Source organism: Magnolia sinica, chromosome 15 (assembly GCF_029962835.1).
Source record: "Magnolia sinica isolate HGM2019 chromosome 15, MsV1, whole genome shotgun sequence".
NCBI lineage: Eukaryota > Viridiplantae > Streptophyta > Magnoliopsida > Magnoliales > Magnoliaceae > Magnolia > Magnolia sinica.
In genome coordinates, this window is record NC_080587.1 from 37667071 (window position 1) to 37691738 (window position 24668).

Sequence of the window (24668 nt, forward strand, 5' to 3'; positions counted from 1 at the left end):
CACACCACAGGAAGCCGCGGTGATAATGATTCTCACCGTTAAAACTTTTCTAGGGCCCACTGTGATGTTTATTTACCATCCAACCTATTCATAAAGTTACGTACACCTGGATGAAGAGAAAACACAAATATCAGGACCATCCAAAACTTTTGTGGCCCCCAAGAAGTTTTCAACGGTAAGAGTTTAATCCCCATTGTGTAGTCCACTTGAGCCTTGGATTTGCACTCAAGAACGCTGCCCCTTGCCCATCTGGAAGATGACATCCTGAGGTTCAGTTTTATTATGGAATGTCCAATTGTTACATACTTAACATTCCTTCTAAATTGACTAAAGATCCACGAGAAAGGAAAGATGCCGCAAAGTTTTCCTCTATTTCCCGCACAACCCCATGCCATGCTTGAATAAAACCCTCTATCAATTGTCTTTGGCATTACCCGGGACACGCTAAACAGATTAAAGAACCACTGTGAAATTGCGCTCTTGAGAGTAAGTATTGCATGTCACGCCCCGAATCTGGCAGTCGGATACACATGCAACCCTGACATTGAGCCCTAAGGTGTGACTTGGGAGAAAGTTTTTTTTTTTTTTTTCTGTTAAGTACTAAGTACACAACTACTCATTCAATCATTACAACATTCAAATAATATTAACCAACATCACCTTCATTTGATGACCATTCGAGCTTGCAAAACAATGCTTGTTCCCAATACAAAATATTACAATAAATGCTTCAAAAAATAAACTAAACAAAATATCCTCAGGTCCATGGCAAGCTATCGCTGTGGGTTAACTTTTCCTGAAGATTAAAAACAACACCTTGGGTGAGCTTAATAAGCCCAGTGAGTACATCTCTATGCATGTGAGATAATCAAACACATTTTACTATACTTAATCATGATTAACATGTTGATTTGGGAAATGTGTATAAAACTATGCATGTGAGATAATTATGAATGCGATGCTTATAAATGCAATGACCAACACATCTTAGTACAGTTAACTTCATTGAACAACCGTGGCGATTTTATACCAGTTGGCTAAAACTTTTCCAAACATTACCTAGAGTTGTACACGAGTCGAACGGAGTCGAGCTTGGCACCACTCGAACTCGGCTCGGCTCAGTTTGGTCAGCAGCTTGGGCCAGTTCGAGTCGAGTTCGAGTCCGTGCGACATTTTCTCAAACACATGAAGTGCACCTTCAATTTCTCACAGTATGCAAAACAACAACAACAATTTATAGGTATTTCATCAAACAGCAGCTCGGGCCAGTTCAAGCCGAGTTCGAGTCCGTGCGACATTTTCTCAAACACATGAAGTGCACCTTCAATTTCTCACAGTATGTAAAACAACAACAACAATTTACAGGTATTTCATCAAACACTTGGTAGGCAGCATCAAAATCAAGATATGGGGGGTAGTTTTATCATGTAAAGTTTTTTTTTTTTGGTAGTGATTTGTTTCGTATCCATACCTTCCTCGCCACCAACCGATACTGCGGAGAATGTATGCACCTGAAACAACACTTCGTTGAGTTTTTCATCAAACACTTGGTGAGCAGCGTCAATATCAAAATAACCGAGTCACCGAATTGATTTGATCCGAGTTCGATTCGAGTCAATTCAAGTTCGGACAAGCTCAAACTCGGCTAGAAATTTTTTCGAGCTCCAAAAATCAGCTTGACTTGGCTCGAACTCAGTTCTGAACCGAGTCGAATCGAGCTTTTTCGAGTTGAGTCGAGCGAGCTAACCGAGCTAACTCAGTTCGTGTACAACTCTTCCATTACCCGACCTTGGCAATGGGAATTTGTTGCACACCCAACATGCTCACCCAACTCGTCTCGACGATAGGGAACCCCTGTTATCGCAACATATGTTGTGGGCTCGTTACACCTCTTCTCCATCCGCCTCGATAGTGGGAACTTCTTGCAACATGTACTCACCCACCCAACTTGACAATGGAGGTTCCGATTGGTACCAAGTGGGGTCTAGGGGACTCTCACCCATGGTATCCCTTGCCGTTCCCTTCTATTTGGCTTTAAGGATTTTCAACCCGGCGATTCAATTGTCATTCCTGAATTTTCCAGTGTTCGCAAAACATTTTTGTGGTTCTATCCATCCACATGCATGGGGTACATGAGTTCACCATTACAAATCATCTCAAGGTTCTAACCACTCCATGAATCTTTACCATCTCAAGGTTCTAACTTTCCACATGAGGTCACAAATCCGAATCATCTCAAGGTTCTAATTATTCACACGAGCTCACAAATCCGAACCATCTCAAGGTTCTAACTATCCACACGAGTTCACAATTTCCAACCATTTCTTGGTGCACATGCATGAGTTCTTATGCATGATTCAAGAGAGTTTTTTCCAGTTAACAAGTTATCAAATAGTAGGTTTACACATGATTTGCTACTTTAGTAAAGGGCTAGTCCACACAGTAGTTCCCATTCAATAAGAAGTCTAATTTGCACACGCTTGTGCACAAACCATTGTCTAGTTTGTTGCACCTGTACACTTAAGAGTCTAACTTGTACACACAGTGCGCACCTCATGTGTCTAACTTGCCACGCTAATACACTTGAACATTGGTCTATCTTGCACACACATCACATTTGAATAGCGGGCTGCTTTAGTCACCACCACACAAGGTTGAGTGGGCTGGTTTGTGCACTATAACCAATGGTCAAGTGGACCAACATAGGCACCACACACCCATGCTCAAGTGAATCAAGTCAGGCATCATTTACACATGTTCAAGTAAACGAAGTCAAGCATCATTTACACTTGTTCAAGTGAACTTAGTTCAGCATCATGCCACATGTTCAAGTGGACTGATTTAAGCATCATAAACACATGTTCTAGTGGACTGAATTAAGCATCCTAAACACATGTCCAAGTGGACTGGTTTAAGCATTATAAACACATGTTCTAGTGGATGAATTAAGCATTGTAAACACATGTTCAAGTGGACTGATTTAAGCATCATAAACACATATTTTAGTGGGCTAATCTTAGCATCATCACCACACATCTGTGTGGATTGATTCAAGCATCACGAACACATGTCCAAGTGGATTGATTCAAGCATTATAAACATATGTTCTAGTGGGCTGATCTTAGCATCATTACCACACATCCAAGTGGACTGATTTAAGCATCATAAACACATCCAAGTGGACTGATTTCTGCATTATAAACACATGTTCCAGTGGGCTGATCTTAGCATCATTACTACACATCCAAGTGGACTGATATAAGCATCATAAACACATGTCCAAGTGGTCTGGTTTAAGCATCATAAACACATGTTTTAATGGACTGCATTAAGCATCGTAAACACACCCAAGTGGACTGATTCAAGTAACGTAAACACATGTCCAAGTGGACTGATTTAAACATCATAAACACGTCTAAGTGGATTGATTAAGCATCATAACCACACGTCTAAGTGGACTGATTTAAGCATCATAACCACACATCCAAGGGCTCCCACTAGGCCGTCCTAGGTGGCTTGCCACCTCTTAACTTAAATCATGCAAGGAGGAGAAGACAAAAATGGGGAAGAGTCAGTGAGGTGTACTCACTTGTCTCCTCTTGTGCAGTCTCCCTTTGATTAGTGGTTTAGGTAGCTTGAAGTGACTCTTCTCTCTCTCTCTCTCTCTCTCTCTCTCTCTCTCTCTTCTTGCAATCTATATATATATATATATATTATTATTATTATTATTATTTTTTCTCTTTTCCAAGATTGGGTGTGTGAAGGGCTGGTAATGGGGGAGTGACCCTTGCTTATATGGGGAGAGAGGGATTGGAGGTAAGGTGTAATGAGGTAAGAGAGGGATGTGAGATAAGGTGTGATGAGGTAAGAGAGGGTAGGAATGGGGAGAGGGATGCGAGGTAAGGTGTGATGAGGTAAGAGAGAGGGTAGGAATGAGGAGAGGGATGCGGGGTAAGGTGTGACGAGGTAAGAGAGGGGAGGGATGAAGAGAGGGATGAGAGGTAAGGTGTGGTGAGGTAAGAGAGAGGAGAGGGATAGAGAGAGCATGTGAGGGATGTGAGTGGAGAGGGGAGAGCATGGAAGATGAGAGGGCGGCTATGGGGGTAGGTAGGAGTGGTTGGGGGTGTGAGAGGTTTTCGCTTTGCTTGGTCAAGGTCAAGGTCAAGGGTTGAGGTGTTTAGGGGGGGGGGGTAGGTCCCATGGTCAAAGTCAATGGTCAAGGGTCAATGTTCAACGGAGTTGTGTGTAGGTTTAGAGTGTGAGTAGTATTGTGTAATGGGTGCGTGAGTATGTTTGCGTGTGTGGCATGTGTTTGAGTGTAGGTGTGTGTGGGTGGATGCACGTGTGCGGGCTTGTGTGGGTGAATGCACATGTGTGAAGGTATGCATGCATAGTAAAATTTTAGGTTATTACATTGCATGAGTAGATTTTCCACTGATTCCTCATCCCCAAGATAAAGGAGCAAATGCTTAGAATGGTCATGACTCTGTTTCTCAAATGATCAACTGTAATGTAAGAAATTTGTCCTCCTCCCAAGAGTAGATTTCACCACGTTGTCTGCACCATACATCCTCCAAACGAAAAAAAAGAAGAAAAAAACGGATCCACAATCTATCTCCTATTTTTTCTGTAGTTGTATTTACAAAATCGTTTTTACTCTTAAACTCCTCTTTCCATAATCTAGTAGCCTTGTAATGAGATGAAGCCTTTGTAATTTGATTATGCCAGTGCCAAAGAACTGATTAGAGGGCAATGATTAGGATGTCCTAGGCCTGTTTTTGGCCTATATAAAGGAAAATCAAGCCATACATATGGAACTAATTCTTGATTATGGACGGAATACAAGATTTCTTTGACATGTTCTAGCATTAGTTGTTTCTATACCCAGCACGTGTTTCTCCTTGTAGCATTAGTTGCTTCATATCTATCTTGTGTGTTCAAACAATCGATCATTAGAATATTTATCTGATATGCGTGGCATCTTGGAGATGATCAAAAGCCCTTAAACTAGTATGTATTTTTAGATTTAATTCAATTACACTCTAATCTTCAAGTTGTTCCATCTCTTCCTGTGCTCCATACCTTGGACTTGTTTGTCATAACTAGCATCTATAGACCAAGGAATTTGACCCCCCAGAATTAGCAATAGACATCCAAAATTCAGCACGTATGGGCTCCATGGTCGGCCTTGGGCTTACAATTGCATCATTCCCTACGGGCTGGAAAGAAGTTGACTCTATGAGTTGATTCTTCATACAAGTAGTATAGTTACTATCCAACCGTTTCAATTCATTGCTTGTAACTACATGCACTTATGGCTTGGTTTTCCATTTCATCAAGTACTACCTATATTTGCCTTGTTGGGTGTCGATAGTCTCTATGCACAACATTTGTTTAATATTTTTCCTTAATTTTCTCTCGGGGTTGTTTTCCCATATTAGCAAACTCCACCTTGCACATTAGACACCTCGCCATGGTCTTGAATAGATAAGCCATGTTGAAAGTCAGTGAGATATGTAGGTCATCTGTCAACTCGATCTCATAGGCATTGTCACCCAAATTCTTGTTGACTAAGCATGGCCAATCTTCTTATACTTGATCTTGTTATTAGTTCCCTTAGAACTTTTCTTTGCTCAGGTAAACCATAACCAAGTTGCGTTTGCTATATATTTTTTACTGGTAGTGTTTGTTCGCAACCTCTTCGTAGTTGACATTTCTCTCATCTATCTTCTCCTTTGTTTGCATTTACAAGTCTGTGGTGTTTGTTTTCAGCTTCTTGGTGTTTGACATTCCTCTCCTCAATCTTCTTCTTTGTTTGTTCTTGCAAGTCATGGATGTGTTCTAAAAACGCACCAGTATCGCCTCTCCCTCAATTTGTACTGATAATGGTACCAAGTCGGGGATTTTCTCATGGTACGGTTAATTGAACTGTTGTAGGAATGCTATGCTTGGGATAAAGCTAAATCGTACTGAGATATATTATTGCCTATGATACTCTGAAAATGTTATGAAGACTCTTATTGGCTACCTTGGTTTGGCTGTCCTTCTGAGGCCGATATGTGCTAGAGAACTGATGCTTGGTCCTCAGAAGCTTCGCGGTCTGGAGTAATAGTCATGAGCATCCCATGAAGTCTCACAATTTCCTTGAACTTTCAAACTGTCCAAGGAAGTGGAAGTTGCTTACTCTTCTTATACTTGATCCCGTTATTAGTTCTGTCAGAAACTTCTCTTTGCATAGACAAAGCATAACCAAGTTGCCTTCATTATCTTTTATCATTGGTGTTGGTTCGCAACCTCTTCATAGTTGACATTCCTCTCTATGATCTTCTCCTTTGTTTGCGCTTGCAAGTGTTGGTGGTGTTTATTCACAGCCTCTTGGTATTTGCCATTCCTCTCTTTAATATTCTACTTTGTTTGCTCTTGCAAGTGTCGGTTGTGTTCAACAAATGCAGTAGCATTTTTACCGATAAATGGTACTAGGTTGAGTATGTGATGTGGACTTCTGTCATTCACGATATGAAATGGGATTTTTTCTCATGGTACGGTTAACTAAGTTATTGTAAGAATGCTTGGCTTGGGGTAAAGCTAAATCCTATTGAGATGTATTGTTGCTTATGATACTCTGAAAATGTTATGAAGGCTCCAATTAGCCACCTTGGTTTGTCCATCTGTCTAAGGATGATATATGCTAGAGAAGTGTTGCTTAGTCCTCAAAAGCTTCTATAAAGTGCGACTGAAGTGCCCCACAAACTTTGTGGTTTGTAGTTATAGTCATGATGAGTACCTTGTGAAGTCTCACAATTTCCTTGAACTTTCAAACAGTCCAAGAACGTGAAAGTTGCTTCTCAGCGGTTTCCCTTTCCACAAACTTGCCCTTTTTTTGCTTTCTTTGCTACCAAGGATGTTGATTCCTTGAAAAATCTTTCCTCACTAGCATGCTTTCCAGTTTCATGCATCCAAAGACTCCTAAAAGTTTGAACCTGTGAAAATTAATTAAGAGTAGGGCCAGGGTAACCAGGAGTAAAAGTGATACAACTGTCTCCAAGGGCAGGTTTGAATAGACAACATGCTTTGCCGGAAAGGTAATTTAGTTCCATTTTAGCCCTTTCCAAGGAGATTTGCTTTGCATACTCTTGGTCCTATTTTGGTTATACAAGTCTTCCTGTACCAATCATTTTGACCATAGAGATCTTGTCGACCGCATTTGCTAATTCTGTGAATCTTTTTCTTTTTTAAATCATGGATTGATGCGAAAATGCATGCCGAGATATCTCTGTATGCATTTTAGTGGGCTCTACTCTTCATACTCCAGATGAAAGCTGTCTGGTCCTGATATTTGTTGGTTTTCCTTTATTGTTAGACCTGATTTTTTTGCTGCTACTTTTGACAAGGTTCATGATGTTTAGGCATCATACTGAGATGCGCTGAATGCATTATCATATTACTTTACCATCACTTGTTATACCAGTTGAAAAATGACTGGGCTTTGTCAATTCACATATGTTTAGCCAAGTTTCTATCAAGTAGGTGGTTTTTTATTTTTTATTTTTTTTGTTATCATTTTTATGTTGACTTATAGCTAGGTTATGACTCAGAAGCTGGTTGAACTATTTTCTGAAGATTGCAGATAGACACAGTTTCTTAATCTTTGAGGATCGTAAATTTGCTGACATTGGAAATACGGTGACTATGCAATATGAAGGGTGAGTTTCAACTTTCATCTCTCACGGAACATCAATTTTGTTGATTATTTTATCTTGATTTCTGTATTAGTTACTAGCAATTGTTGTCTTGCTTGAACATCCTTGCCTCTTTTCTGTGCAGAGGTATCTTTCGAATATTGGACTTGGCAGATATAGTTAATGCCCACATAATCTCCGGCCCAGGCATTGTGGATGGTCTGAAATTGAAGGTTTACTTTCAAACTTCATTTATCATGTCAATTCACCTGTAATGCCTGAAATTCGGGATGCGCCTAATTTATTTTGGTATGACAGGGTTTGCCTCGGGGTAGGGGCCTGCTATTACTTGCTGAAATGAGCTCAGCTGGTAATCTTGCCACGGGAGACTACACGTCTGCAGCAGTGAAAATTGCTGAAGATCATTCAGATTTTGTCATTGGGTTCATATCAGTCAATCCAGCATCATGGCAAGGGGGACCGGTAAATCCATCATTAATTCATGCTACACCAGGAGTTCAAATGGTTACTGGAGGCGATTCATTGGGCCAGCAATACAACACTCCATATTCTGTAAGCCCTTTTCTTCTCCAATTTATTCCCTGTTAATTATGCGCTTATTTGTCAGTAAATAAAAACTGTTTCAAGATTCAAAATATCATTCAAGTGTTTTTAAAGGCAACATTCAATGTATGCATTGGCCAATATTTTTGGTATCACAGGTCAGTGATATGAAACCATCAGGAAATACAAAAATTCCCATGTATTGATGATTACAGGCTGATACATTGCGATAATTCACAAATATCTATGATATCTATGATTTTTTGCCAATCATCATCATCTAAGCCTTATCCCAGCTAATTGGGGTTGGCTACATGAATCCTTTTCTGCAATTCCTCTCTATCAAGGGCCATAACTTCAGATAGACCATAGGTCATTAAGTCTTTTCTTACTACCCTTACATCCTTTTGGGCCTTCCCCTTCCCCTTTAGAGCCTTCAACTTGTACCAGGTCCTCCTAACCAGTGCAATTCTTGGTCTCTGCTGCACATGACCAAACCATCCAAGTCTACTTTCCCTCATCTTGTCACCCATTGGTGCTACTCCTAAATACCGTCGAATGCATTTATTTCTAATTCTATCCTTCCTTGTCTTGCTACTCATCCATTTTAACATCCTCATTTCTGGTACGCATCCTATGGATATGTTGTTCCTTAACTACCCAACATTCTACCCCATAAAGCATGGCTGGTCTTTAGCCATCCTGTAGAATTTTCTTTTCACATTTTGCTGATATATAGTTGATATTTGGATGATACTTGCGATATTTCGACTGAAACTTATGTAAATAATTGAATATCAGGAAAAAAAAAGTATGCTTGCTTCTTCTTCTTCTTCTTCTTCTTTTTTAAATTTTTTTTTTTTTTATTTATTAAATTTTTAGGGATTCTCTTTGTAGTTCTATTTTAGCAACTCCACTTGAGTTTTTTTTTTTTTTTTTTTTTTTTTTTTTATATATATATATATAAATTTTTTTAAAGGTAACTCCACTTGAGTTGTTTCACATCAAAACACAAATTTGTTGGACATTGTGGTCGGAGAAGGTTTTTGGGGCATAATTTGGTCCGACATTGCATGGTTGTCCCCCAACAATGGAAAACTATTTTGCATATTATTTTTCTTTGTTGTAATATTTTGAGTTCTAAGCATGGTTCTGAATATTGGTATTGGTTGGCATATCGGCCCGATGGGAAAATGATACGCTACAACGTCGTGTATCGATACTGGGGTCGTATCGGTCAGAATTTTTTTAAGCCAAAGAATTAAGGAAAATATCAGGGAGAAAAAGAGAAAAATAAGATATTCAAGAAACAATCTTCTTTTTCTTCTTCATTTTTTTTTTTGGTATCTTAGACATGCATATGATGGTGTATCGGACCATTCTTTGATGAGAGTGTTGTTTGTCAGTTTGACTTGTTGAAGGTTAACTAAATGGGCCCTAATTGAATAGAAATCAAGCATGATTTGGTGAACTAAGGCTCATTACATTGAAATACAACAAAAAGAAGATGAACATATAAAAAATGAAAGTGAAGGTTTACCATTCTTTCTGATTTTTCCCATAAAAGTCAACTATGCTTCGATTTGTTGAATCCCATTCATATCATTTGTTTTGATCCTAAAATAGGTCTAAATCTAGATCTAGCCTAAAATGAGTTTTTGAGCTTCTTCCATGGTTTAAATGAAAAAAGAAGAAAAGGAGATGAGGAAAATTTTGAAAAAAAGGAGAGCAAAATTGGGCTTTTATGGGCTTATTGGCCTATATCGGCCATATCGGCCCTGTATTGGTGTCGATACTCCCCGTATCGGCCGATACGGGTCAATTTTTTCGTTTCGGGCCTATACAACCCCGTATCGCGTATCATCTCGTGCTGATACGGATACGATACGGCCGTATTGGCCAATTCGATACTGATATTCATATATATGGTTCTAAGTGTATAATCATGTTTTATTTAACATCTCCTCAAGTTTCACTAAAAAATTCCACATTTTTTAACCTAAAGTTTTCCCAATGTTTCCCTCATAGTGTAATAAATTACACTATACATGTGACATTTCCAGAAGTTTCTCCCAATATTTCCATCAGCAGGTTAAGTTGATAGACAACATACTTATCAATGAATAGTTTTATACATCATTGAATACATCTTGAAAACACAAAGATACATATATTCTTAATGTTTTACATTTCCCCCTATTTTCCATACACTTCTTTTCCAAAAATTTTTGGGCCAAGAAAAAAAGGTTGAATGGGCTATATCAGTCAATTTTGTATCTTTTTTTGAAATTATTATTCTTATTTGTTGATGTCAAAATTTGGACCACCCTCCACTCAATGCTGAGGACTCAAAATGAACCCTGGACCTGCATAGAAAGGTGAGCAAAGGAGACCTTGGCTTAAACAGGGGACCCTTTGTAACGCCCCGCATTTTTTGGACCCGAGTATATGACTCGTTTCCCAAAAACCTGAGTGTTAACCTTAAAGGATGGTCAAATTCATATATATATATATATATTTTCATTAGAGTAAGCAGATGAGCATAGAATGGACAAGTAAGCATAAGGGAAAATTTCAAATTTCATATAGAATATACAAGTGAGTGCCTATAATGACTTATACAAACCAATGTCTCAACATTAATAATTACAAGATTTACATACATGAGAAATATAAAAGAAATATATAACGAAAGCCACAAGGTCGTGCACCTTCCTTAACAGGTACTACCACACATCCTTGACCATCGTAACGGCTCCTCATCAGTCTGAACCTGCATATCACTTAAGCTACCTGTACTACCTGTACGGTTGTATATTTGATGGATGAGTGGCCAACTCAGTGTGAATTCCCCTCAAGATTACACACCGCCGCATTATGTAAGCATAGTTATAAATCAAAGCATACAAAACAATACATGATGCAGGTCTTATTAGATGCATGGATGCGTGAAGTATGCAATCATCGCCCCGGGGATGCTCATCCGTGCAGACAGTGGGCTCGTCACCCATGTAATCATCGAACCTGGGAAAAATCATCCAGTCGGAACAATACGTATATCACGTACGATAACAATAGATGCTGGTCTGTGCCATGTATGCATGATTAGCCAAACCATTATTAATCCATTTACAACCAGCAGGTTTAATAAGCTCAAAGGTCACTACGGGGAGCTCAGAGCCCAGCGTAGGCCAATAACTCGGGCATAGTGTCCCATGACCACCATCCCCGGCTCATGAGATTACCACCTTAGGATGTTTAATGGAAACCCATCGACTAGTGGCCAATCATATTACAGTATATAGGGCTTACCATCGCATGGTTGTATAGTATAAAACATCGAACCCATATAGGGAAAATACTAAAACAAAGCCACATAGGGTGATATCAAAGTAGGCCACATAGGGCGAGTATCAGAATCATGCGATAAAAGACCATCCTTGAAAATCGTTGAACACAACAACCCTGGATGGTAGGCCCACATCAATGATCCATCTAGACCACCACTCAATAACCAGTAGATTGAAGGTCCATTGCAATCACCGCCGATTCAGTTACATTCCAAGTATGGGTGTATATTTATAAGTGGGGGTTTCCCACCAATGTACCAGTTTAAATTCCATAAGCAATCCATAAATAATACACAAGCATGAACAAATATACAGGATGAACATTAAACATGTAATATAGCAATTCAATTTCCACCAGATAACACATGTGATTATAAAAGGGAGATATCAAATATAAATTAAAATACAAACTATAACTTAAGCTAATGGGAAAATGGAAAGCTCAAGGGGAAGAATCATCACCTTATACTTTGAACCGTCTACGTCTCGCTAGGAGGTGCGTGCGCCCTTAAAAATCAATTCCTACCATAAATTAGGAACTTGTACCATTAGATCCAAGTTCCACACACTACCTAGGGTTTAAGATCATAGCGTAGGGTTTTAGTTATTTATCCTTAGGGTTTTTAATGCAAAATTAAGGTTTTCATCCTAGGGTTTAGTTAAATGTTTAGATCCTAGGATTTGAATTCTAGCTGGTGTACCATTATTTATAATGTAAATTAATAATTAGAAAATAACTATCAGTATTGGTGTTATAATTCATATTAGCTAACATAGTAATAGTAATCGTCATGATGATAATTAATATCATGATCTACTATCAATGATAATATTTAAGAGTGATAAAAACCAAACACTAGTGTCTAATAATGATATTATTTTATTTTATTTGTCTAACATAACTAAAATTAGTATAGATAATTTACTAATGGCTATTCTTAGCTAATATTCATAGTAGAAGTATTAATTAGTCAATACTAATAATGATAATTCACAAGTTTATATCTAAATATATCCACATTATCTAATATCCTTATAATGACTACTAATCTATTAAATAATACAAGTAATAATGATAGCAATTTAATATAATAAGGACTAATACTAATAACCATATTAACGAGAACTATACTAATCACATAATGAAAATGATAATATTTTCTAAAGATAATAATAATAGTTATCGATAATGAGTCTAGTCATGATAATATTTAAGGATAGTAGATAAAATGTGAATGTCTAATAATTACAGTTTTATTTATTATATTAAACACTAATATACGTAACAGGCTATTCATGCTTAAGATTCATGATAGTTGGGGTCTTAACTATGCTATCTAATGAACGTCAACCTATAATCTATCCTATAGTTAGGGTTTTGATCACATCATTTAGTGGACTTTGACCCACAGTCTCACTTAAGGTCAAGGTTTGAGAAATACAAGTTTAATAGCTATAACATCTAATCAAATAATTAAAAGTAATTCACAACACGAGAGGGTGGAGAGTTTATACCTCAGCAGGATTTGAGTGTGGCCCAACTCCTATTCCAGCGAGTTAACTCGGTCCTGAGTCAACTCCTTAGTCGAGTCGAGCTAGTGCGGCTTCACTCCCACTCACTCGCTCTCTTCTTGCTTCCTTTCTCTTCCTTTCCTCTCGCTTTCCCTCTCTCTATGCTGGAATCCAGCCATGCCTAGACCACTCCCAAGCTTGACTTAAGCCAGTCAGACTCGGTGCTGAGTTAACTCGGCAGTGAGTTAGGGCTCAACTCCCTTCTTTCTCTCTTCTTTCCACCTTGTTGGAATGCCCAACAGAGAGCCTGAACAAACCAACACAACTCAAATCGACTGGACTCGGTTTCAGCCGAGTCAACTCAGCCATCAACCCGACCAACCTCTCCTTCTTCTTCCTCTTTTCTTTCCCCATTTCCTTCTTCCTGGCTCTTCCCTAACTCCGTGAACCGGCAACTAAATGACCAGCAACTTGCTGGAGTTTGGTCAGTTCAGCGAGCTGGTGTCACCCCAAACTCGGCACGGTTTCGAGTTGGTGCAACGTGCACCACCTCTCTCTCCCTCTCCCACTGTTTCTCTTTTTCCCTTCCCCTGCTTTTCTCCCTCATTCTCTTCCTTTGTTGCTTGACTCCCAAACCAACCCCGAGCACATCAGGGCCTGATTGAGCCCGACGCACGACTCGAACTTGGCAGCCTGGTGCGACAGCGGCGGTGGCAGTCGCACATCCCTCTCTCTCGTTTTCTTACTTCTTTTTTTTTCTTCCTCTCTATCTTCCTCTCCTCATTTCTTTCATCTATTGTAGGTTTAGTGAAACCACTGGACGACCCAGCATCTCGGTGTGACACGACCCGGTTGACGTTTTGCGGTGGGGAAGAAGGCTGCCGTTAATGGCGTCTCCTTCTTGAGGGCTTCTTTCTCCCTTTTCATTCTTCAGGACAGTCCGTAGGGACGGTATGAAACTTGAAGCACGATCGGAGTGAAGCTCCGAGTGGATTTTTCTGGTGGGTTCGGACTTGGCAGGAGATTGCTGGCTTTTCATGGCTGCCGCAAGAATGGGAGGGATAGGGCATTTTCTCTCCCTTCTTGTAGGGACTCCAACACTCTCAGGTCCGTTGGATGTGAATGGAAGGCTGGGATTTGATCCCAGCGTCCGGTTTCGTTCAAACAGCTAATACTAGGGTGGTTTTGCTGTTGGTTGTCCATAGAAAGCCCTAACACGTGAGCAACAAATGGATGGCCGACATATGCTTACCTAGAGGGCTGGTATGTGAGGTTTTTGCCTCACGCGGATCGCCAACAGAGCAGGGAAGAAAACGAGAGTTTTCATTTTCGGAGAGTGCTGCACACGTGCCCATTTGTGCTAGTAATTCGTAGCCACGTATGTGAGCTTCAAAGTGTGGGACCAACAGGTTTTTAGCTGTGTTTTAGGGCTCTACAAGGTGGACGGTTTGGATTAGTTTTTGATGGCTTGTATTGATCACAAACGGTCCGTTTTTACCGGGCTAGAAACACATATCTGATGCACGCCGTCCAGTTGTGGCCATCATCGTGTGCACGTACGGGGTCCCGCATGTGAGGTTTTGTTCGGGTTTTGGTCAGTCTCATGTCGTGGACACGATGAACGGCCTGGATTATACGAGTGGGGCCAGATGGTGGGCCATCTCGTGACCAAAAATGGCTTGGTCCGTTTAAAATTCCAGCGGCGGGAAAAAGGGAAAAAGAGAGGAAAAACCTCTCCTTTTTTAGCAAGGCTCGGGTCAAACCTTGTTTGACCTAGCAGGCAGGTTCGGTGCACGGCTGGTGCACCGTCTCTAGTATGCACACCACCCCATGTGGGGCCCACTGAGATGTACTTTCCAAATCCACCCCATCCATTTGGTTCGGGGGTCCCTGTAAGGACTTTTAATCAAGAACTAGGCAGATCCAAAGATCAAGTGGGCCATTCTCCTATGTTTTTAGCTCTCAGCCTTGGAATTTCATTGATCTGTCGACCAGATCGCGTTGTTCTTGAACACCAACGGTCGGAAAGGTCCTAGGGACTATTCAAGTGGGCTTCTAACAATGCATTTTGCTTCTAGGAGCCGGGTTTAAGACGATTGCCCATTTGGGCTATGGGTTTGAGTGTTGTAGGCCTGATAGCGGTGTGGCTCTAACGTTAGTGATCCAGGGACTGAGGTTGTTAATGAATGGTCCGGTCTGTTCCAATGATTCTCCCAGGTATTGATGGATGGCTAGACGACTCGTTAGACAGCTGAAGATTATTCCTACTGTCTTAATTCTGACTAGAACCACTAATTAGGTTCACGATTACGCTATGTAGTATGGTTTGGGAGCTGATGTATCATTAGGTTGTCTGGAACATGATAAATCAGTGGGTCAACTGGCTAGTGCTTCAAAAATTGAGACAAATGATCAAATCTGGTCTACTTCATACAATAGTGGCCTTGGAGACTGCTTACGTGGAAATCAATGGTGATCTCAATGATTTGAACCCTTAAGACCCATCTAAGTGGACTTTAGTGCTAGTGGGCCAATCAAGACGTTCTATGATCCACAATGAATGAGTGGATGGTCGATCTTGCGGTTGAACAGGTGCATAATGTAAACCTATGATTGATCTTGTAATCGTATGGTTAGACTATTAATGATCATGTCATAAGTTGAACAATTAGTGGTTCATGTGGTCTAAAGCCTACGATAACTAACGTGAAATTCAGTTGTTTAGCAAGGTTATTAAAATCCTAAATTAGGTTTCTCCGATGACTCAATAATCTATCTCGGAGATAGACGACTTGATTGGTGTTTATACTAAATTAGGCTTTCATTATAACACCCGAGTACGCAAAAGTACGGGGTGTTACAATCTACCCCCCTAAACAGAAATCTCGTCCTGAGATTTGTTAGGTGTACCCCTAAATGTTAACATTACAAGCAGTAATTTCATTTTAGTAGTGGGCTCTATTTCTCATTTGTGCAATCACGTCCTGTACTGTTAACAAGTTATATTTAAACGTACCACATCCCTTGAGAATCTAGCCTAGCATATCAATTTCTACTAATCGTTTGAAACCGTTCTAGCATTAACCAATACCAAGGATTTACTTGTTTATCTTCATCCAGTGTCCTATCACCTCTACTAAGATTACAAGTTTATTTAGGCGACCGCTACTAACAATATCTTGTCCTTTCCTTCATTTTCTTCTACCCTTAATGATAGTCCCTGATATCTAAAGAATAATACGATTTTCTGGTTTCCCGTGTTCGAGCTGTCACGGATAAGTGGTTGTAGTGGGTTTGAGCCCGATACATTGATCCTTTGCCTACGCAGAATAGAGGATTAATAGTATCAATCCATAATCCTACTAAATCCCGATACTTTGCTTGATCAGGGCATTGAGATCGTTGAGATTTTCTAGGACTTAGAACTTGAGTGAAACCGCGTACACATCGCATACACATAATTTTATCAACCTGTGATCCTGATTATTCTAGATCTATGGAAAATATCACGTAATCTTTTAACTTTTTAAATGAGAGCACCCGAAAGTTTACGTGAATTGGCGTGAATGACCATCACGCTTCCAGCGCGCACTCTGATCACCAAGTGCACTACTTAAAAATTCCATGACCAAATTCCTACATGGAATTTTGAGTTTGAAATATGCTGAGTTCATCTAGGGTTTCAAATCTAGCCTTGACATGATCAGCCTATGGTTGAAAATTTATCTAAGATTCTATAAGTTCACCTCTAACTAACTTTTTCATGCTGAAACTTGTGGGAAATGTTATATCTAAGTAAGAAGATGTGTTAGGGAATTCAAATTACATTCATTGTATGATTTCTTGAGTTCAGAGAGTGTTTATGCTTGATCCTATGTACAATCTTGGGGATAAGAAATTTCCTACGAAGTTTAAGTTCATTTCATTCACGAGGTGTTGTGACAATGTTTATCTCTAACTAAGGGAAATTATAGCAAGAGTATGAATACTAAATTCCTAAAATGTTCTTTGAGAGTCAAGTCTAAGGAATGTTTTTATTCGACCTCAAATATGTCATAGTGGGTATTTGTTCTTCCACGGTACATGAATTTAATTCCTAAGTTCAAACAACAATTCCGGTAGTTTTCATGGAAATCAAGGTATGACTAAACCTGAGATGTACAAATGGCCTAAAGTTTTAAGTTTCTAAGTTCTCAACCTCCCTTAACTCAAGGGAATCTCACATAAGTTTGAATGGTACTCCAACAATTCCAAAGGGAATCTAAGTACATTTCTAAGTTCCATGGTTATCCAAACAACTGTCCAGGGGGCCTAACATTTTGATTTTCTACATCCTCAATTCCTCCTAGCTACAGATGAAGTTCTCGTAAGTTCAAATATTTGTTCTAATAATTCTAAGGGAACCTAAGATTTTGGGTCTCTATATTCTCAGTGTCTCCTACTCATAAGGGATTCCACATCAGTTCAAATGATTATCTAAATTAGTTGTGAGGGAACCTAAGCTTGAGTTTCTACATTCTCAATCATTCTTCTAAGTCTAAGGGAGATTCACCTAAGTTCCAATTTCCAATTTCAAACATCCTAACTTTAGACATTTAAGGCTTGTATAAGATCATTTCCCAAGGCCAAGTTTGTCCAAACTATGCTCTGATATCAACTGTAACGCCCCGCTTTTTCAGGACCCGAGTCTATGACTCGTTTCCCAAAAACCTAAGTGTTAACCTTAAAGGATGGTCAAATTCGAATATATATATATATATATATATATATATATATATATATTCTTTCATCAGAGTAAGCAGATGAGCGCAGAATGGACAAGTAAGCATAAGGGAAAATTTGAAATTTCATTTAGAATATACAAGTGAGTGCCCATAATGACTTATACAAACCAATGTCTCAACATTAACAAAGGGTTTTTTCTGCCGGATAAAGGGATTCCCGTTAGTCGGAGAAGGGGTCTTGCCTGCTGGGAAAGGGTTTTTCTTGCCGGATAACGGGATTCCGTTAGTCGGGGAAGGGGTTCTGCTTGGAGGAAGTCGCCGGAATAGAGAATTTCTCCCAGAGTAAATCGCCTAAAGCGCTGTGAGTCCACTGCTTTAGCTCTTTTTTCCATTATGTCGAGTAATTCTGACGAAGTCCAAGGGATTCGAGGGACGTATGTGGACTCCAAGCCGGAGGTCTCAGGCTCGGAGCTCGGAGACTCCGAGGGTCCCCTGGAAGCTGTACCGTTACGCCCGCAGACTAAGAAGATTGCGGGCCCACAAGCCAAGAGTCGAGGCGAGAGGCCAAAGAAGGCGCCTCGGGACCTGGCGGGAAGGTCTAAGGCCAGTCCTTCAGGAGGTAGACCCAAAGAGGCAGTCCCCGGGAGCTCGGTTGGTTGAGTCTCAGATGGCCTAGATCCGTGCTGACTACCAAATTCCTGACTCGGTGCATATCCGAGCCTCCTCTCATCTGGATCATCCAGGTGCCCCTGCTGACGGGGAGATTGCCATATTTGTCTACGCCCTTTAGTGTGGACTTCAATTTTCCATCCATCCGCTTGTGCGTTTGGTATCCGCACAACTGAAGCTGGCCCCGGGCCAGTTTGCTCCGAACGCTTGCTGGATCGTAGTTTCTACCTTCATTCTTTGGCATCGGGTGAAGAATCAGCACCTGACACCGGACGAGTTTCTGTACTTATACATGGCCAAGTGTGACAAGTCCGACCCGGCCTGGTATTACTTCTCGGCCAGACCCCAATGTACCCCGGATCTGATAACCCGACTTCCCACCTCCAATAAAGATTGGAAAGGTAAGTGGTTTTGGGCGGCGGGGGAATGTGAAGCACCTGCCTCCGAGCTCGGCAGCTTGCGGGTCCAAGTCCCCATTAAATTCTCCAACCTAGGTTGAGAACTTTATATTCTGTGCCGTATTCTTCATGTCTGACTCGTCATTCCGTGTTCTAACTTGTCTTCTGCCTCTGCTTGCAGTCCAATCGAAATGGCTCCCCAATCTTTGTTCTTTAAACCAAGCCTAGTTTGCTAGGGCTTGGGTGCTTGGCGAGGATCAGCGCATTTGGCACGACCTCATCAAGTGGGGATAACCTCGTGTCTTCAGGCTTGTAAGACCCGTATCCTAGTCCGTACCGTTCCATAGGCTTCTGCGGTCCTTCCGGTTGAATTCCGGCAATCTTTGACCCGTATCTGATGTTTGCGCGCGATCCTAAGCCGAGTCCTGCATATCAAAGTCGGCTCGACCGAAACTTGTACCCTAGCGACCGCGTCGTTACCGCGGTTCCAACGCCGCGACTCGCGCACCGATCCGATACCCTGGCCAGGACGTGGGTTTGCGTTCGTCTCGAAAAAAACGTCGCGCGTTGCGAATTTCGAAGGAATGTCTACAACATGTCCCATCAATCAATCAATCAATCAAGTCAAGTACACACCATACTTCAAGTACCAACACCCATCCCTCCTTTTTCCACAAGTCAACTCTCTCTCTCTCCCCTACCCATCCTTCTTTTACAAAAATTCAAACACACCTATACCTCTCCATCCCCTTTCCTTACAACACCCATCTCTTATCAATCTATCACCTCCCCCTCTCTCATTTCTCAAACTCATTTTCCAACCCATAAAAATTCCAAACGTCCAACCCTTCCAAGAGCAAGCCTAGTGTGACCCACTTCTCTACCACCCAATCTCTCATCCCCACCATCAAAACTCCATCATCCACCGTCAAAAGTTAAGCATGGGAGCTAAGGAGGCTAAGAGAGCAAGGAGGCCAGTAGGTGGGTGATCCACCATTGATTTCAATTTGAGGGCCACTTGTTGTGGGACCCCCAATGATGTATGCAATGTAGCGAGGGGCCCATAGTGGCGGGGTCCCTCTATCTCACCGGCTCTCTCTCTCTCTCTCTCTCTCTCTCTCTCTCTCTCTTTCTCTCTATCTCTCTTGTATGGATGATATGTGGTTGTGTGTTTGGCCCACCATGAATTGTATATTTTATCCATGCCATTCACCTTCATGGGACCCACCTGACGGATGTGTTGGATCTACACCATCCAGCCCATTACCGGGCCTGGATGGAAGAAAAACACAAATATCAGACCGATCCAAACAGGTGGGCCACGTCCATGTGAGACCCACCTTGACAAATGCATTCACGTCGTCCGTTCAGCGTCCGTGGCTAGTTAAGTGTGTACAGACAGTGGGACGCACTGCAGCACGTCTGGACGTGATTTGTGAAAAACAAAAGTATCAGCTTGATTTGAGCTTTTTAGGTGGGCCGCTAATGCAGGCCCCACCTTGATGCATGGGTCTGATCCGCGCCGTCCATCCCATTCCCCCACTCATTTTAGGCGTTGAGCCAAAAAATGAGGCCAATCCGATTATTTGGCGGGCCATTTCATAGAAAACAGTTGTTTTTACCGTTAAAATCCCCTTTGATGTTTCTATATGCCAAAACACCTCAAATATTGGGCTCATTTAGCCTGTCATGAGCCGTAGGATCCGATGGTTGGAGTGGATCATCCTGACGGGAAACCCACCTAGTAAAAACCTCCGAAAAATAAAAAAAATAAAAAAAATAGGCAGCAGCAGGCACTGCTGCTGTTGACAGTCCAGAGGACGCAGCAGCGTCCTCCGTTGCCGTGGTGGGCAGGGACGTGGGTCCCAACCAAAGGCCCCACCGTGATGTGTGGGAACATCAACATCGTGCATTTTGTGGGCCCCCCAAAAATCAGCCGTATGTGGTGCTCAGGTGGCCCACATCACAGGGAACAATGTGATTGAACGTCTGCCATTGAAACCCTTTTTGGGTAACAGAAGTTTTGGATCATTATGAAATTTGTTTTCCTCTTCATCCGGGTCTGCATGACCTTACCAACAGATTGGGTGGAAAATGAATGTTATGGTGGGCCCCACGTCGGACCCACTGATGTATGTATTGTATTCACACCTTTCATTGGTGTGGACCCCCACCATGAGGTATGTGCTTTATTTATGCTGTCCATCGTTATGGGACCCACCATGATGCATGTGTTGCATCCAAACCGTCCACCATTTGGCAAGCTTGTCTTAAGGCTTGAGGCTAAAAATGAGATAGATCTAGGATCAGGTGGATCACATTACAGAAAACAGTGGGTTTGAACGTCCACCATTTGAACCCTTCGGCTACAGGGTTTGGACCAAAATGATATTTGTTTTTCCTCTAGATCCAGGCCTTTGTGACCTTATGAATAGACTGGATGGGAAATAAACCTTATGATGGGGCTCACTGGAATTTAACCGTGGAAAATAATTATCTCCACTGATAGTTATTGTATGGTCCAGTTGATCTTTTGATATGATTCATTATATATATATATATATTGATTTCTAAAAATAGATGAGTTGGGTTCGGCCTATTGGAAGTCGGCTCATTCAACTCGGCCCATTCGACTTGGCCCAGTTGATTCAGCCCATTGTTTTGGCCCGATGTTATATATGAGGCTCATGTGATGCGGCCCATTTGATGTATTTGGAGCCCTTGGGTCGTGGCCCAACGGGATGTACATAAGGCCCATTGCAATGTGTGATTCCACCATGGTTTATGTAATGATGTTCATGGCAGGCCGTGCCTTGGGAGCAATGATGGTTTGATGCCCACATTGTAAGGATGATGTTGGTTAAATGTCTGCATTGTCACTCTCCCTAGGGCCCATTGATAGGCCCATACTTGTAGTGTGTAGGCCGTCTAGGCCTATCTTCGTTATGAACAGAGCCCATCACCATATAACATGTTTAATATAGATCCATGACTCATGCTCATATGCATCATATGTATGCTTGATATGAGGAGTGACTGATCATAGCATATGCTTTCGGGCAGATTGTTTATGGGCTCCCTGATAGGCGGAGTTGCCCTTCATGAGCGCGCGGTACGCGCAGGATTGTTGCATGTCTGGTAGAGTGATTTATGCACTTGCATTTGTGTGATTATGATTATTGTATGCCCCAGTGACATCAGGGCCATAGCCTCCACAGACACATCGTGGATGGCTAGATTGGATACTGAAATTACTGTTTCTAGCATCGGGGCGTCATAGATGTCCCTGGGTGAAAATCCATAAACCCGATGGAACCAGAGGATGACTCTAACGTCGAGACCGAGTGGATACATGAGCGCGCGAGGGCCGTATACCAGTAGGCGGCGTCTCCCACTGTGTCGTGGTCGGTTGGAAAGAGGTGTGACCTTACCCGCCTGAGTGAGGGGCAATTTCTAAGTTGAGTTTGACCAGCTTGAGGAATGGGTCCGCTATCGACGAGCTGGGCCCGATATTGGCAGGCGGATAGTGAGGTCTCTTCCACTCTCCCAGTTGTGCGTTCGGATAGGGGTGGCAAGCTGGCGTAGAGTGTACTAGACCCCGATGATTATTCAGAATGAGAACTGTACTGATATTTGATGAGTTGTATTGATATGTAGATTTGGATGAGGATTGGCATGCTTGAGTTGTATCTCGCATCGCATGGTCTTGATATGGCCGATAACATTCATATCTTTCACCGCATAGCCTTGGTACGGCTAATTGCATTCATGTACCCACCAGCCTAATTCCACATTACTCTGACATTGCATTCTGAGCACGTTCATACTACGCACACACTTAAACCACCCTCTAAGCTTTCTATAAGCTTATGCACGACCGTTGCGTGCAGGTGACGCTAGGCAGTAGCAGGAGCGTGCTGCAGAGCTTCCAGAGTTTTGGCTTTATTATCTTGTATTTCCCTTCATATGCATTGTACCTCAAAGTTTGATCATAGTGGATTTTGTGATGGTGTTCTTGTGGTTATTGTTCGTGGGTTATGCTTATGGTTATGCTCATTACGAATCAAATCATGTTTGAAATCCTCCTTGTAGGATCTTAGGATCGGAACCTGGTGTATGGGTGCCGGGAGCTGAGAATGGGGTACTATGGAGGCTGTCAGTGCCGGATTTGGTGATCGGGAATTTTGTGAGCCCAGTTTCCGAGTTTGGGGCTTGACAAGGCTTCTGCCGATTTTTACCTCACCCTTTTGCTTTGGGTAAGCGGGATAGGTGTTATGACTGTCTGAGGATTCCTTAGTAGATTTCGCTCGGACTGACTCCCTTCTTTTGGGCAGGAATGATCGAAGCTTCTGGCTCCAAGAGGAGGATGACTGTTGTGAGCCGAGGATGAAGGTGATGGAGAAGAAGAGGAAGACTCCCGCCTCAGATTCTACACCGGTCGAAGTCGAGCCTGCTGCAGCTCCGACCACAGTCCTCAAGACAACCCTCCGAAGCTCCTATCAGAGCCGAGCCCATCACCATTTTGTCCCCGAACTCCGAGGGGCAAGCTCCCGAGGTTCCCCCTGCAATTCCTTCCTGCCCTCTGGGGATTGGGAGAGAAGTCGCAGAGACCCCCGACGCCGATTTCTCCCGTCACGGGGGAGCCTCCGAGGTCCCGGCTTGCTCTGCCACCCTCCTAATCGCTGCCGAGGTTGATTTCCTAGTTGGTGAGACTGATGCCTTGGTCAGGTATGCTGCCACGCCCAAGGCTAAGGCTCAAGCCTCCGAGGCCAGTGGGGTGGGGAGGACGGCTGAGCCTACACCTCCAGCGACTTCCCTACTGGCTATCACATGTCGCTATTGAACGAGTGGGTGGCCATACACGTGCCCGAGTCAACCATCGCCAACACCCTCTCCCGAGCTTATGACTCGTTCATGAATGACTACGCCATAGTCTGCTATCAGTCGTTGCCGATATTCGTGGCTGTCAAAAATAGGTTGAGGGAGATAGATCAGATTGAAGCAGACAAGGCCGAGCTTGAGAAGCTCTTAAAAGCTTCAGCAGTGGACAAGGCTGAGCTCGAAAAGCTCTTAGAAGCCTCAGCTAACGAGTGGGAGGAACTGAAGAGGCTTGCGGAGGAGGGTCGCGCTAGGGAGCTAGCGCTTCAGGGCGAGGTTAACCAACTCCAAATCCGCTTGGATTTAGCTGAGCCCGAGCTTGTGTGTCTGCAAGGTGTCGTCGAACGGTCAAAGGCTTTCGCGGAGCGTATGGAGGCGGAAAATGCACAGCTCACGGATGACCTTGGGAGGGCGAGGCGTGAAGCTGCCGAGGGGTTGACATCGCAAAGGGCTGTCCTTGAGGCATGAGCTGCTGCAGAGCTGGACAAGCAGCAAGGGGAGCTCGAGGCTTTGGCAGCCTTGCGAGCTGTTGCGGCAGTGGCGGAGTACAAAGAATCTTTGGAGAGGGTCAGAGAATTGGATAAGTTGTATCTCCATGCTTACAACACCGCTTACGACGCCTGCCTTGCTGACGTCCGAGAGTTGCATCCTGATATCAACCTCGATCCTTTGGTTGCGAATGGGGCCTAGGAGGCTGAAGCAGCTCCGACCAATGCGCAAGAGGCCGGAGACGCCCTAGCTATTGCCAAAAAAGCCTCCGACGCTTGACCCCCTAGCTCAGCAGCTGGCCCCTCTACTTGGAGGGAATGAAGCATTTTTACTCTCTTCTCTTTGACATGAAATATTTGTGGATGATGATTTTTTGGATATTCATGGATGAACCATCTGACCCTC

General features: G+C 42.4%; 1 protein-coding gene across 1 annotated transcript in view; it reads left to right on the plus strand.

Moving 5' to 3' along the window:
* Window positions 1–24668, plus strand: part of LOC131226653 (uridine 5'-monophosphate synthase) — a 49388-nt gene that overhangs the window by 14588 nt on the left and 10132 nt on the right. The window contains exons 3-5 of the mRNA XM_058222261.1: window positions 7621–7703; window positions 7825–7912; window positions 7998–8252. Of these exons, the coding sequence (XP_058078244.1) occupies window positions 7621–7703; window positions 7825–7912; window positions 7998–8252 (426 nt within the window). The remainder of the gene's footprint in view (window positions 1–7620; window positions 7704–7824; window positions 7913–7997; window positions 8253–24668) is intronic.